This window comes from Heterodontus francisci, chromosome 5 (assembly GCF_036365525.1).
Source record: "Heterodontus francisci isolate sHetFra1 chromosome 5, sHetFra1.hap1, whole genome shotgun sequence".
Taxonomy (NCBI): domain Eukaryota; kingdom Metazoa; phylum Chordata; class Chondrichthyes; order Heterodontiformes; family Heterodontidae; genus Heterodontus; species Heterodontus francisci.
Window position 1 is genome coordinate 9,743,732 of NC_090375.1, and position 15,918 is coordinate 9,759,649.

The 15,918-nt window shown below is 42.9% G+C and overlaps 1 protein-coding gene across 2 annotated transcripts in view; it reads left to right on the forward strand.

Moving 5' to 3' along the window:
• Positions 1–11,550, forward strand: part of ttc39c (tetratricopeptide repeat domain 39C) — a 197,899-nt gene extending 186,349 nt beyond the window's left edge. For both annotated transcript variants that reach the window (XM_068031091.1, XM_068031092.1), the window contains 4 exons: positions 1,727–1,824; positions 2,329–2,433; positions 5,619–5,657; positions 9,450–11,550. In XM_068031091.1, the coding sequence (XP_067887192.1) occupies positions 1,727–1,824; positions 2,329–2,433; positions 5,619–5,657; positions 9,450–9,539 (332 nt within the window). In that variant the 3' untranslated portion in view covers positions 9,540–11,550. The remainder of the gene's footprint in view (positions 1–1,726; positions 1,825–2,328; positions 2,434–5,618; positions 5,658–9,449) is intronic.
• The last annotated feature ends 4,368 nt before the right edge of the window (positions 11,551–15,918 follow it).

Below are 15,918 nucleotides of genomic sequence, written 5' to 3' on the forward strand. Positions count from 1 at the left end.
TGTCTCTGTAGTGGTGATTAGAAATTTTGCGCGGGGCTCATTTAATTGGAGGGGGCGGAGCGGCCGCCCCTGATGATGTAAGGGGGCAGCCGCTGCATCCGTGGCAATGGCGTCCAACACCACTGCACAGGCGCCAGCACCATTTTTAAAGGGTTTCAAGCCCTTAGCAAAAATTTTAATTTTTAAACGAACATTACTCTGACAGTTGTAATTAAAAAAATCAAAAGCTGGAGGCCCTTTCCTAACCTCCCCAATGTTTTTTTTACTGTCCAATATGACGATCAATGACTTTATTCCCACCCCGAAGCTCCCCCTCGCAACCTCGTCACATTTACCCTTCAGCCCTTTCCCACCATTCCCACAGCCAATAAAAAATGTTTTCCTCACTTTCCCTGGCCCTGATAATTTCAGTCCTTCCCCCCTCCCCAATAGTGTCTCGCCTCGGAACTTCATTTGGAGTTCCGAAGGCACGCAAGTCACAGCTGGCAACCGTAAAATTGGCGTGGGATAGCTGCCGGGACAAGGTAAGTTGATTTGCATCTTTTCTTAATTTTAATATTTGAGTGAAGGCCCCGTCGCCAAGCGGCGGGGGTGGGGGGTGGTGGGCCACACCGAGGTCTTGCCGCTGCCAGTAAAATGCCGCAGGGCCTTCTCGGCGTCAGGGATCATGGCGGGCCACCCCCACAAGTATTTTACGGGCTCCCCCGCCACGCCCCCCCGACGTCGAGGGGCTGGTATAAGTCAGCCCTAGATCTGTTAATACTGTAAATACACTTCAAATAAACATACGAATTAGGAGCAGGAGTAGGCCACTCGGCCCTTCGAGCCTGCTCCGCCACTCAATAGGTTCATGGCTGAACTGATTACTCCACATGTCCACCTACCCCCATTAACCTTCCACCCCCTTTGCTTATCAAGAATCGATCTACCTCTGCCTTAAAAATATTCAAAGACTCTGCTTCCACTGCCTTTTGAGGAAGAGAATTCCAAAGACTCTCAACCCTCTGAGAGAACAAATTTCTCCTCATCTCTGTCTTAAATGGGTGACCCCTTATTTTTAAACAATGACCCCTAGTTTTAGATTCTCCCACAAGGGGAAACATCCTTTCCACATCCACCCCGTCAAGACCCCTCAGGATCTTATATGTTTCAATCAAATCGCCTCTTACTCTTCTGAATTCCAGTGGATACAAGCCTAGCCTGTCCAACCTTTCCTGATAAGACAGCCTGCCCATTCCAGGTATTAGTCCAGTAAACCTTCTCTGTACTGCCTTCAACGCATTTACATCGTTCCTTAAATAAGGAGACCATACTACACACAGCACTCCAGATGTGGTCTCACCAATGCCCTGTATAGCTGATACATAACCTCCCTACTTTTGTATTCAATTCCCCTCACGATAAACGATAACATTCTATTAGCTTATTACGTGCTGTACCTGCATAATAACCTTTTGCGATTCATGCACTGGGACACGCAGATCCCTCTGCATCTCAGAATTCTGCAATCTCTCACCATTTCGATAATATGCTTCTTTTTTATTCTTCCTGCCAAAGTGGACAATTTCACACTTTCCCACATTATACTCTAATTTTTAAAAATGGTACTTTTTCATGAAGTATGCATCTTCCTACTTATTTTTCCTATAACGATTGGTGATTCTAAGTTGGCATGCAACTTGATCAGTTCTATAGTAGATAATCTAATGTGTCCTCTTTTATTCAGCTTGTCAGGAAATGCATGAGCCATTAACAATTGGGTTAAAACACCTACTCCTCGGTGCAATACACAAATGTCTAGGAAATTCAGATGGTGCTATTCAGGTGTGTATGGTATATGTCTTTAACAATTCTACTTGTGTTGTATAAAGAAACTGTAGTGCTTTTTGCTTATACTAAGAGTTGACTGGGTTTATTGAGCATCAAATCATACAGAAAAATAAAGTACTGAATGAAACTTGGGGTTAAAAGCTATTTACAATTCTGTATTGTAATAATGTATTGCTAAACTAGAACTAAAGTGCAAAAATATTTTTGGCATTGCACAGGTCTATTTACAGTTAGCGCAATTACTGCTTTGTAAAATCGGCTTACATTCATTCTGCCTAATCTTATGTGTATTTTGTAATTTGCTTGTAAGGAAAATTACATTTGAAAACCAGGAACTTCACAAATCTACGATAATGCTGTCAGGCATTAGGTGTATCACAGTATTAGGTGTCTCAGCATTTAAAGCCTCCTCCCTTCCCCCTCCCTTTATGGGTGCATGGTGTTACCAATATACCGTGACACAGTTTTCACTTTATAACTTGTTTTCTCCTCTTGCAGTTTTTCCAGCTAGCTATAAAAGATGAGCTGAGTCGTCAGAACAATGCATACATACAGCCGTATGCTTGTTATGAGCTGGGATGTTTATTGTTAGAGAATCCAGAGGTATGGAGAGCTGCATTTTGTAAATCCATCATTAGGCCAAACTGCAAATTACTAACGTAGCTAATTATAATCTCTTGTCTATTTTGCTGATTTTTTAAAAAAAGAATTATAACACAAAGTAGTAACCATTTTTGCAATCAACTGTATGTTTTTTGGCTCTGAAAGTACTGTTCATGCTGTGATGCAATGTTTTGAGAGCTACATTAATTTTCTGGGATTGTATGAGAGAGATAATGCTTCAGCTTTTATTTTGCATTATTCCAGGATTCCTAAAAATTTATTTTCATTTGTCTATCCCACTGGTTTAGTTATACCTAATCATGACCAAAATTTCCAGAAAACTCTGAAGTAAAAGAAAAGATACGTTTTGAAAGCTGAAAATTGTTCACCTGAGGTGGTGATAGGATAGAGACATAGAGTCATAGAGTTGTACAGCACAGAAACAGGCCCTTCAGCCCATTGTGTACGTGCCGGCCATCAAGCACCTAACTATTCTAATCCCATTTTGCAGCACTTGGCCCGTAGCCTTGTATACTATGGCTTTTCAAGTGTTCATCTAAATACTTCTTAAATGTTATGAGGGTTCCTGCCTCTACCACCTCTTCAGGTAGTGTGTTCCAGATTCCAACCACCCTCAGGCTGAAATTTTTTTTCCTCAAATCCCCTCTAAACCTCCTGCCCCTTACCTTAAATCTATGCCCCCTGGTTATTGACCCCTCCGCTAAGGGAAAAAGTATTTTCCTATCTACCCTATCACTGCCCCTCATAATTTTGTATACCTCAATCATGTTACCCCTCAGCCTTCTCTGCTCTAAGGAAAACAACCCTAGCCTTTGCAGTCTCTCTTCATAGCTGAAATGCTCCAGGCCAGGAAACATCCTGATGAATCTCCTCTGCACCCTCTCCAGAGCAATCACATCCTTCCTATAATGTGGCGACCAGAACATTACACAGTACTCCAGCTGTGGCCTAACTAGCGTTTTATATAGCTCCATCATAACCTCCCTGCTCTTATATTCTATGCCTCGGCTAATAAAGGCATGTATCCCATATGCCCTCCTAACCACCTTATCTACCTGTGCTGCTGCCTTCAGTGATCTATGGACACCAAGATCCCTCTGACCTTCTGTACTTCTAAGGGTCCTACCATCCATTGTATATTCCCTTGCCTTGTTAGTCCTCCCAAATGCAATACCTCACACTTCTCAGGATTAAATTCCATTTGCCACTGCTCTGCCCATCTTACCAGCCCATCTATGTCGTCCTGTAACCTAAGGCTTTCCTCCTCACTATTTACAACACCACCAATTTTCATGTCATCTGCAAACTTACTTATCATGCCTCCTATATTCACTTACAAATCATTAATGTACACTACAAACAGCAAGAGTCCCAGAACCGATCCCTGCGGTACACCACTGGTCACAGGCTTCCAATTGCAAAAACAACCCTCGACCATCACCCTCTGCCTCCTGTCACTTAGCCAATTTTGGATCCACTTTGCCAAATTGCCCTGGATCCCATGGGCTCTTACCTTCTTAACCAATCTCCCATGTGGGACTTTATCAAAAGCCTAACCGAAATCCTTGTAGACGACATCAACTGCTTTACCCTCATCGACACATCTAGTCACCTCCTCGAAAAATTCACTCAAGTTAGTTAGACATGATCTCCCCCTGACAAAGCCATGCTGACTATCCCTGATTAATCCCTGCCTCTCCAAGTGGAGATTAATCCTGTCCCTCAGAATTTTTTCCAATATTTTCCCAACCATTGATGTTAGACACACCAGCCTGTAATTACCTGGTTTATCCCTGCTACCCTTCATGAATAATGGTACCACATACGCTGTCCTCCAGTCCTCTGGTACCTCTCCTGTGGCCAGAGAGGATTTGAAAATTTGCGTCAGAGTCCCTGCTATCTCCTCCCTTGCCTCACATAACAGCCTAGGATACTATCTGGGCCTGGGGATTTATCCACTTTTAAGCCCGCTAAAACAGCTAATACTTCCTCCCTTTCAATGCTAATATGTTTAAGTATATCACAATCCCCCTCCCTGATCTCTACACCTACATCGTCCTTCTCCATAGCGAACACAGATGCAAAGTAATCATTTAAAACTTCACCTATGTCCTCCGGCTCAACACACAGTTTGCCACTTTGGTCCCTAATGGGCCCTACTCTTTCCCTGGTTATCCTCTTGCCCTTAATATACTTATAAAACGCCTTTGGATTTTCCTTTATCTTGCCCGCCAGTGTTTTTTCATGTCTCCTTTTCGCTCTCCTAATTACTTTTTAAAGTACCCCACCCTACACTTTCTATACTCCTCTAGTGCTTCCGCTGTTTTCAGCACTCCGAATCCGCCGTACGCCTCCTTTTTTTTCCTGGTCCAATCCTCTATATCCCTTGACATCCAGGGTTCCCTGGCCTTGTTGGTCCTACCTTTCACCTTAACGGGTACATGTTGGTTCTGAACTCTCACTATTTACTCTTTGAATGGCACCCACTGGTCTGATGTAGACTTTCCTACAAGTAGCTGCTCCCAGTCCACTTTGGCCAGATCCTGTTTTATCATATTGAAATTGGCCTTCCCTCAATTCAGTACCTTTATTTCCGGCCTGTCTTTGTCCTTTTCCATAACTACCTTAACTCTTACAGAGTTATGGTCATTATCCCCGAAATGCTCCACCACTTGTCCAGCTTCATTCGTTGGGATTAGGTCCAGTACTGCCCCTTCTCTTGTAGGACTTTCTACGTAAAGGCTCAAAAAGCTTTCCTGTATGCATTTTAAGAATTCCGCCCCCTTTAAGCCTTTTACACTAAGACTATTGCAGTTAATATTGGGTAAGTTGAAATCCCTTACCATTATTACCCTATTATTTTTACACCTGTCTGAGATTTGCCTCCATATCTGCTCCTCTATCTCTTCCTGACTGTTTGGAGGCCTATAGATAGAGATCAACCATCATCTGATTGAATGGCAGAACAGGCTCGCAGGGCTGAATGGCCTCTTCCCTGTTCCCCCTGCAACCCCTCCCTTTTTTCTACTCAAAATCCATGAATTATTGAAAGTAAATGACTTCCTTATAAATGTCTTGGAATGGTAATTGTATTGCACTCCAGCAGCACTGACATTATTTGGACGAAGGACATATTGATAATACATTTTTGTTTTTTTTGACAGACTTTGGATAAAGGCAAATCTTTACTCTATCAAGCCAAGGTACGTTGGAAAGCCGATGTTCAATAGGAACATTTGCTTTGTCATAATATTTTTACCCTACTGACCTTAGTGTAATCAATACATGTCAATAAGAAAACACCTACCCTTGTAAAATGTATTACTTATTGACCAAATATCTATCATGTTAAGCACACTTGATTCAATCAAAAATAGATGAGTAATAAAAGCAAATAATGGCCAACCATATTGTCCAAACTCATTTCACATATGACCTTTACAGGCAAGATAGAGAGAGACTTTTTCAATCAGGCTGGTCTAGATTTGAAGCAGATTGCCAGAGCTGAAAATGCAGTATTTAACTCATTGTGCAACCCAGTTCCGCTGAAAATGAGTTTGCAATCATCTTTTCCAGTTTAAATCTAGTTCCCAATGTCCAAGTCCATAATATGTTACGTGGAATATACAGCACAAAAACAGGCCATTCGGCCCAACTTGTCCATGTCACTGTTTATGCTCCATATGAGATCCTTCCACCCATTATAAAACAAACCTATTGTATTGTAACTTATAGCATTCCACAGCATTGACATCCCTTACCTCTAAGCACAAAAACTTGCCATAAAAAATATTCTGTCTGTTTTCTTCTCTCCTTTTTCTACCCCACCTCTTCTGCTAGGCTGTCAAACACACTTACTATTTCTGTTTTGCTTGCCAGCCAGAATAAGTCAGTCTTGCTTTTTCTTGAAAACCGTTAAAATTAAAACTTAACTCTCATTGCTTAGCGAGTTTTATAAACACGTTAGGATGTGCTACAAAGAGCATTAATTGTGATGTCTTTTAAGACCATTGACAGATTTTTGAAGGACCATGCATGTTATTTTAAAAGCATGAGTTGGGAGAGATCAGCAGAATGTGAAGGCAGTTGAGTGAATGGAGTTTGCTTGCACTAGAATTCAGCACTGGAGTGTAGCTGATTTGAACTTACTTTATGTTGAGTTTGAATCCACTTTGTAGGCAAAACAATTGAAACTAGTGTTGTGTGGAACTAGAACAATTAGCATTTATACAACACCTGTAACTTAGTGAAACGCCCTTCACAAGCACTTCATGGGAGCAATTATCCTACAAAATTTGACACCAAGCCTCTGATATTAGGACAGGTGACCAAAAGCTTGGTCAAAGAGGTAGGTTTTGAGGGGCGCCTTAAAGAAGGAGAGAAAAGGGGAGAGGTTTTGGGAGGGAAATTCCAGAGCTTTGGGCCCAGGCAGCTGATGGCACGGCTGCAAATGGTGAAGCGAAAATGAGGATACTTTATTTAGAGATACAGCACTGAAACAGGCCCTTCGGCCCACTGAGTCTGTGCCAACCAACAACCACCCATTTATACTAACCTTACAGTAATCCCATATTCCCTACCACCTACCTACACTAGGGGCAATTTACAATGGCCAATTTACCTATCACCTGCAAGTCTTTGGCTGTGGGAGGAAACCGGAGCACCCGGTGAAAACCCCACGCGGTCACAGGGAGAACTTGCAAACTCCACACAGGCAGTACCCAGAATTGAACCCGGGTCCCTGGAGCTGTGAGGCTGCGGTGCTAACCACTGTGCCACTTTGCCGCCCAGAATTGGAGACCAGAATTGGAGAAATGCAGAGATCTCAAAGGGTTTTAGGGATGGAGGAGGTTATAGAGATGGGGAAGGCCGGGGCCATTGAGGAACCTGGCATGATAGAGTTTGTAATCCATGGGTGCAAGAACTGACTCCAGCTAAAAGTTCTGGTAGATGGAAAAAATTTACAGGGATATGGGAAGGAACAAGGGTGGGACTAACTGGATTATTCTTTGAAAGAGCCAGTGCAGACTTGATGGGCTGAATGGCCTCCTTCTGTGCTGACTATTCTATGACTTTATGGTCATTCATTTCCATTCCTCACTAGCTGCAGGGTTATCATTGTCCGGTAACGTACATTGTAGGAAGTCAATTTCCTCCATATAAAGTGTATCCAACTGTTATCAGGCTCAGGAACTAACCTTCATATAATCATAGAAAGTTTACGGCACAGAAAGAGGCCACATTGTGTCTGCGGCAGCTGAGAAAAAAGCCTACCAGCCAAATGCCACTTTTCAGCATTGGGTCTGTAGCCCTGCAGGTTACAGCACTTCAGGTGTACATCCAGGCACCTTTTAAATGAGATGAGGTTTTCTACCTCTATCACCCTTTCAGGCAGCGAGTTCCAGACCTCCACCACCCTCTGGGTGAAAAAGTTTTTCTTCATCTCCCCTCTAATCCTTCTACCAATCACTTCAAATCTATGCCTCCTCGTCACTGACTCCTCTGTTAAGGGGTAAACAGGGCCTTCCCAGGCCCCTCACAATTTTGTACATTTCAATCAAATCTCCCCTCAGTCTTCTGTGTTCCAAGGAGAACAACCCCTGCCTATCCAATCTTTCCTCATAGCTGCAATTTTCCAGTCCTGGCAATATCCTCGTAAATCTCTTCGGTACCCTCTCTTGTCCAATTACATATTTTCTGTAATAAAGTGACCAGAACTGCAAACAGTACTCTAGTTGTGGCCTAACTAGAGTTTTATATAGTTCCAGCATAACCACCCTGCTGTTATATTATGTACTTCGGCTAATAAAGGAAAGGATTCCATATGCCTTCTTAACCACCTTATCGACCTGTCCTGCTACCTTCAGGGATCTGTGGACATTCACTCCAAGGTCCCTCACTTCCTCTACACCTGTCAGTATCCTCCCATTTATTGTGTATTCCTTTGCCTTGTTTGACCTATTTATTTTATTTATTTTTATTTATTTAGAGATACAGCACTGAAACAGGCCCTTCGGCCCACCGAGTCTGTGCCGACCATCAACCACCCACTTATACTAATCCTACATTAATCCCATATTCCTACCACATCCCCTTAATTCCCCTACCACCTACCTACATTAGGGGCAATTTACAATGACCAATTTACCTATCAACCTGCAAGTCTTTGGCTGTGGGAGGAAACTGGAGCACCCGGCGGAAACCCACGCGGTCACAGGGAGAACTTGCAAACTCCGCACAGGCAGTACCCAGAATCGAACCCAGGCCGCTGGAGCTGTGAGGCTGTGTGCTAACCACTGTGCCGCCCCTAAATGCATCACCTCACATGTCTCTGGTTAAATTCCATTTGCCACTTTTCTGCCCACCTGACTAGTCCATCAATATCTTGCAGTCTAGAGCTATTGTCCTTACTATCAACCAAGCAGCCAATCTTTGTGTTGTCTCCAAACGTCTTGATCTTTCCCCCTACAATTACATCTAAGTCATTAATCTATGCCACAAAAAGCAGGGGACCTCGTACTGAGCCCTGTGGAACCTCACTGGAACCTTCAACTCGAGCAATTCTAACTCGAGATATTTCTGGGCACCCATGATATGCCTAGATGCTAATGGCTTCAAAATTCCCCACAAAACTGTTTTCATTGCTGGTGTGTTTAAATCACCTACTAGACAATTTCGTAATGAGATTTGAGATGGATGTACGTGCAATGCCAATTTTTAATTGTGTGTTTCAAAAGATCCTGAAGCAATTTTAAAGATTTATACCAATGAATACTTACTGAACAGAGGGAGGTGATTTTCTTTTGAATATTCAATGTATATCTTCAATTATGTTTCATTTTCTAACTATGGATAGGACATGGGTGGAGTGTGAATACTATATATTGAATGTAATCCAATGAGTATCAGTATTATATTCGTCTTTTGTGGATGTTAGTGATTCAGAAGAAGATGTTTTATCCTTGCTTGTTAATTCTTATTTTCTTCCTTTGCAGGAAGAGTTTGCTGGATATGATTTTGAAAACCGTCTTCATGTGCGTATTCATACTGCATTAGCATCATTGAAAGAAGCTGTTCCGCAGTGATCTTTGCCAAACAGGAATCCTCTTCAGTACATGCGATTGAACTTAATCAGTTCCTGCACTTTATGCTGTAAATATACAGCAAAGGAAGTAGAGTGGTTGACCTCAGTTCATGTAGGCTACATTAAACCCAAGCATGTAGAATGTCTTCAGATGTGTAGAGGAGCAGTTTCACTGGTAAATGGGAGATGCTTCAGAGCTGTTGCTCCTTTATTATAGATAGTTAAACAGGAGGAGGCTTAGGGGTTCCAAGGATTCTCAAGTGGCCTTGCTTTTTTCCCCCCATTTTGATGACTAGTCCAATTTAGGAGGTAATTCTAATGTCAGTGCAGTTTAACAAAGCACAGAGCCCATTCACGTCATTGGGGCAGGTTCTAAATGTGCTTTGGTTGAGGTAGCAGGTGGTCAGGAAGGAAAAAGTGTTCATAGCTTTTGCCTGTTAATAGTCATATTTTTGTTGCACTAATTGTATTTTTAATTTGCCTAGATTTAACACCATCATTATTTTAAAACTTGTAAAATATTGTAGGCACTTTTTAATCCCTTTTGTATCAGTCCCCACAGAACACCAGCAGCGAAGGACTTGAGTTCATTTCTGCTCAGGGTCATTTGTTAATTATGAATGAAAGATGCAGTATCTACAAGGTCTTTTTTGGAAATGTTTCTTTAATCCTGTGATGCCACGATACTAAAATGTTCTTTGAGATCTTCTGGTATACTTAAAAAAAAAAAAATCCAAATACCTCAGTTGTAGATCAGATGTAAAAGAAACAAAAATATTGTGAAATTCATACATTTTTAAAGGTTATCTCTGGGAAACAGGATAATGGACAATTGAAATTGCCTTGTAGCTTCTCTGTGTCTAATTGTCATTTGTTTTGTCATATTATGACGTTTTGTATATACTATTACTAGCATCTTACAGGGTAAACAATTTTATTCTGTTAGATTATGCCATTGCCAAGTTATTTATGCACCACTGTCTGAGAGGTGTGAACCATTGAATAAGGACATATCACTTGGATGCATATGTCACTTGGAAACACCACCGTGTTTGGTTTCAAAAATGTATTTTTTTTATAAATCTGTATTGAAATCTGAGTCATGATCTAATGGCAGTAACTCAAAAAATACATCATTCCTGAATTATATACCTTGTGTGGATTGTCTAGCAACCATGAATGTTCATTGGGCCAGTTTTCTCTGTTTCCTGAAGCTGTTGACTCCTTGCTGTGGTATGATTCTATAGGCGCTGGTTGCCCTCTGGTACCTTGCCCAAGTGGCCAGTTGACTTGGCATAAACCTGGGGTCTTTCTGTGTGACTAAGCAACTCCTTGGAGAAACTCACCTGGTTACATTGGGTTTTTTTTCTTGCTGAATTTTCAGGCTATTGCTCAGAAAAGTGTTTTATTTATAATTTGGAATCTTGTAATTCTGTGTTTCCAAACATATGATCTAGGATTTAAGCCTCCTTATTTACACAGTTGTATAATTCTATAATGTGGCTATTTTTGTTCTATTTTAAGAGTAGAATGAAATAACAGGTGTTTGACATCGAGTAATGTGACTAAGTAATGTAATGCAAAACTTTCAATTTGCTTACACTGGAGAATGTTGTCAACATTTTTGATTTGGTACACATATTGTTTAGGGGAAAGGAAATTTAAAAAAAATAAATTTACAAAAAGGTTAGTGAACTGAATCTTGTAAATTACCCAAGAAATTAATGTGTCCCTGGCTGTGGTAACTGTATTTCATGAACAGAGGAGGAATTTGTTTGCTTTGCATTGACAAGTGACTTGATTACAGAAGGAACTAGAACTTAGAAATGTTCTGCCTGCCCATCACTCACTGTTACTGTGATGCTCTTTGATATTAGGGGTTGAGAACTGGGTCTGCTCATTGTGTACAAGTGGAAATGTTGATTAACTGGTGATGAAAACTGTCACTGTATTTTTGACTGTATGTAGACTGCTATTACTCTGCTGTATTAAAAAAGACATGTGTCCAGATACGTTGTGGTTGATATCGACAAAATATTGTCACTGAAATATAGATGCTCATCACATTGTAGTTTGAAAGGAATTTCAAAATATTTGACTATATTTGGAGAAAATATTCAAAATTCATAAACTGTCACTTCTAAGTTTAGTGCTCTTGCAACCTCAAATGTTCTACAGGATTCTACATTATATATGGAAACAAGTGTATATACACATTGCACTCCATTACCTGGATTTCAGCTTCATCATATCATTTCCAAAATGTTAATTTTTTTTCCAAACTTAAACTATCCGACAACTTGAGTCCATTTTAGAAAATTTGTTCTCTGTATAGGGGTTGTCGCTGGTAAGGTCGGCATTTATTGCCCATCCATAGTCGCCATGAAAAGGTGGTGGTAGGTCTTCCAGAACTGCTGCAGTTGTTGTAATGGTGGTTCCACAATGGTGTTGGGTTCGGAATTCCAAGATACTGATCTAATGACAGTGAAGAAGCCAAGTCAGGAATTGTGTGACGAGGAGGAGAACTTGCAAGTAATAATGCACCCATGATTTTGTTGCTCTTGTTCTTCTTGGTATTAGAGGTTGCTGGCCTGGAAGATACTGTCAAAGTAAACTCTTGATGCTGCACTGCATATAATCATACAACACGAAGAGTCCATTTGGCCCATCATTTCTGTGCTGACTCTTTGAAAGAGCTGTGTAAATTGGTCCTACACTTCCAGCTATCTCCCTATACCCCTGCAAATTTCTCCTTTTCAAGTACTATCAAAATCCCTCTTCAAAGTTACTGTTGAATCTGCTTCCATCAATCTTTCAGGCAGTGTATTCCAGATCATCACCATGCACTGCTTTTCAAAAAAAACTTCTCATTTCCCCTTTGGATTTTTTGCCAATTATCTTAAATCTATGTCCACTGGTTACCGACCCTCCTTATCTACTCTTATCAAAACGCTTCATAATTTTGAACACCTTGTTATAAAAAATTCCTTTAACATTCTCTGCTCTAAGGAGAACAATCCAGCACCCTGTTGATAGTACATACTGAAGCCACAATGTGTCACACCCACCATATAGTCCAGGTTCACTAGGAGTGCGACTAGGAGTGTTTTTTACATAAACATAGCAAGATGAGCATAGGGAAGAACTGAGGTTTGATCTATTACTTATAGTGTGTGAAGCAGATAGTCAAACTGCATCATAGGCTCGGATTTTAAGCCACAGAAATGGATGGCAATGGAGGCAGTGGAGGGGGTGTGGAGGAAGCTGTAAAATTGCATAGGATAGTGTTGGCTCGGTCCACAAATCACATCACACCGGGCCTGCATTTTACGAGCGATGGATGGCAAGCCATGTGAGAACGCTACTCGCATTTTCAAAATGAGCAATTAATAGCCATTTAAGATGGTTAACAAGGCCATTTAAAAAAAAATTCATTCATGGGATGTGGGCATTGCTGGCTAGGCCAGCATTTATTGCCCATCCCTAATTGCCCTTGAGAAGGTGGTGGTGAGCTGCCTTCTTGAACCACTGAAGTCCATGGGAGGTAGGTACACCCACAGTGCTGTTAGGAAGGGAGTTCCAGGATTTTGACCCAGAATCAGTGAAGGAACGGTGATATAGTTCCAAGTCAGGATGGTGTGTGGCTTGGAAGGCAACTTGCAGGTGGTGGTGTTCCCATGCATTTGCTGCCCTTGTCCTTCTAGTTGGTGGAGGTCGCGGGTTTGGAAGGTGCTGTCTAAGGAGCTTTGGTGCATTGTTGCAGTGCATCTTGTAGATGGTACACACTGCTGCCACTGTGCGTCAGTGGTGGAGGGAGTGAATGTTTGTGGATGGGGTGACAATCAAGCAGGCTGCTTTGTCCTGGATGGTATTGAGCTTTTTGAGTGTTGGTGGAGCTGCACCCATCCAAGCAAGTGGAGAATATTCCATCACACTCCTGACTTGTGCCTTGTAGATGGTGGACAGGCTTTGGGGAGTCAGGAGGTGAGTTACTCACCGCAGGATTCCTAGCCTCTGACCTGCTCTTGTAGCCACGATATTTATATGGCTACTCCAGTTCAGTTTCTGGTCAATGGTAACCCCTAGGATGTTGTTAGTGAGGGGATTCAGCGATGGTAACGCCATTGAATGCCAAGGGGAGATGGTTAGATTCTCTCTTGTTGGAGATGGTCATTGCTAGGAACTTGTGTGGCGCAAATGTTACTCGCCACTTATCAGCCCAAGCCTGGATATTGTCCAAGTCTTGCTGCATTTCAACACGGACTGCTTCAGTATCTGAGGAGTCGCGAATGGTGCTGAACATTGTGCAATCATCAGCGAACATTCCCCACTTCTGACCTTATGATTGAAGGAAGGTCATTGATGAAGCGGCTGAAGATGGTTGGGCCTTGGAGACTACCCTGAGGAACTCCTGCAGTGATGTCCTGGGAGCTCAGATGATTGACCTCCCACAACCAAAACCATCTTCCTTTGCTCTCGGTATGACTCCAACCAGTGGAGTGCTTTTCTCTCTGATGTCAAGGGCAGTCTCTGTTGCCTCACCTCTTGTGTTCAGTTTTTTTGTCCATGTTTGAACCAAGGCTGTAATGAGGCCTGGAGCTGAGTGACCCTGGCGGAACCCAAACTGAGCGTCACTGAGCAAGTGCCGCTCGATAGCACTGTCGATGACACCTTCCATCACTTTGTTGATGATTGAGAGTAGACTGATGGAGTGATAATTGGCCGGGTTGGACTTGTCCTGCTTTTTGTGTACAGGACATACCTGGGCAATTTTCCACATTGCTGGGTAGATGCCAGTGCTGTAGCTGTACTGTAACAGCTTGGCTAGGGGCGCAGCAAGTTCTGGAGCACAGGTCTTCAGTACTATTGACGGAATATTGTCAGGGCCCATTGCCTTTGTAGTATCCAGTGCCTTCAGTCGTTTCTTGATATTACACGAAGTGAATCGAATTGGCTGAAGTCTGGCATCTGTGATGCTGGGGACTTCAGGAGGAGGCCGAGATGCATCATCAACTCGTTACTTCTGGCTGAAGATTGTTGCAAATGCTTCAGCCTTATCTTTCACACTGATATGCTGGGCTCCCCCATCATTGAGGATAGGGATAGACTGCCATTTTAAGGGCTCCTCCAGATTTAGTGGATAGTACATGGGATGGGGGGGGGGGGGGGGGGGGGGGGGAGCGCGGTGGGTAGGGAGCATCAGAGCCTTGGCAGGTTTTATAGCGTGGCAACAGCTATTGTCGTTGCTGTATTCAGCAGCTGTGGAGTGAGGCATTTTTCATTCATAGGTAGGATGGAATTGGAAGTCATTGATCTGGGTTTGAGTCACCCTTGATGCCTTTGTTGTCCTGGCAGGGGGAGCACTTGAGAAGGGCCTGAGGTGGTGAGGTGAGCTGCATTGCAGCAGCTGATGGCAGGGTGGTCCAATCAGAATGGCAGTGCCTAAGTGCCATGGGCATCATTCATTCAGGAGGAAGATGTGGGTTTCTCAGGGATGAGTGCAGCAGCAAAGGACGTTTATATCAGGGCTTGGGTGCTGGTGGCCCTTTAAGCATGGCGGCAGTTCCTTCCCTGTGAGGGGAAGGCGTAGCCATCGCATCAACGTCTGCTGGATGCTCAGTGGTCGGCCACCCTGTCTGCCGGTAGTTAATTGGCCAACCTATGTGAGATCGCTATGGGAACAGGAGTTGGAGCGAACAGGCCTTCGCCACCCGCTTCTAGTTGCGCTTTCCCTTTCTCGCTGGTTCCCTAAAATCCCAGCCACAATATAAGAACTCAAATATGCTGAAGACCCAGCAGAACGGGTGTATGTTGGTGGTGGGCAATTTGTCCACCTCCTGGCCCTGCCAAGTAAGGCGATGGAATGATCTCTTTATTCTTTCATGGGAAGTGGGTGTCACTGGCAAGGCATTTGTTGCCTATCCCTAATTGCCCTTGACAACTGAGAGGCTTGCTCGGCCATTTTAGAGGGCAGTTAAGAGTCAGTCACATTGCTGTGGATCTGGAGTCACTTGTAGGCCAGACCAGGTAAGGACGGCAGATTTCCTTCCCTAAAGGACATTAGTGAACCAGATGGGTTTTTACAACAATCGACAATGGTTTCATGGCCATCATTAGACCACGAAATGGTCTAGCAAGCCACTCAAGGGCAATTAGACATGGGCAATAAATGCTGGCCTGGCCTGCAACGCCCACATCCCATGAATGAATTTAAAAAAACCAATACACCACCATCTTCCTCCGAATATAGACAGATCAAAGGTCTCCAAGGAGAGCAGGAGTAGCTCAAATTAGACATTTTCAGTGCAATAACAAATAATATCCGAAACATCTGGGTGACTGCTTTGTGGAACATCTCTGCTCAGTCCGCAAGCAGGACC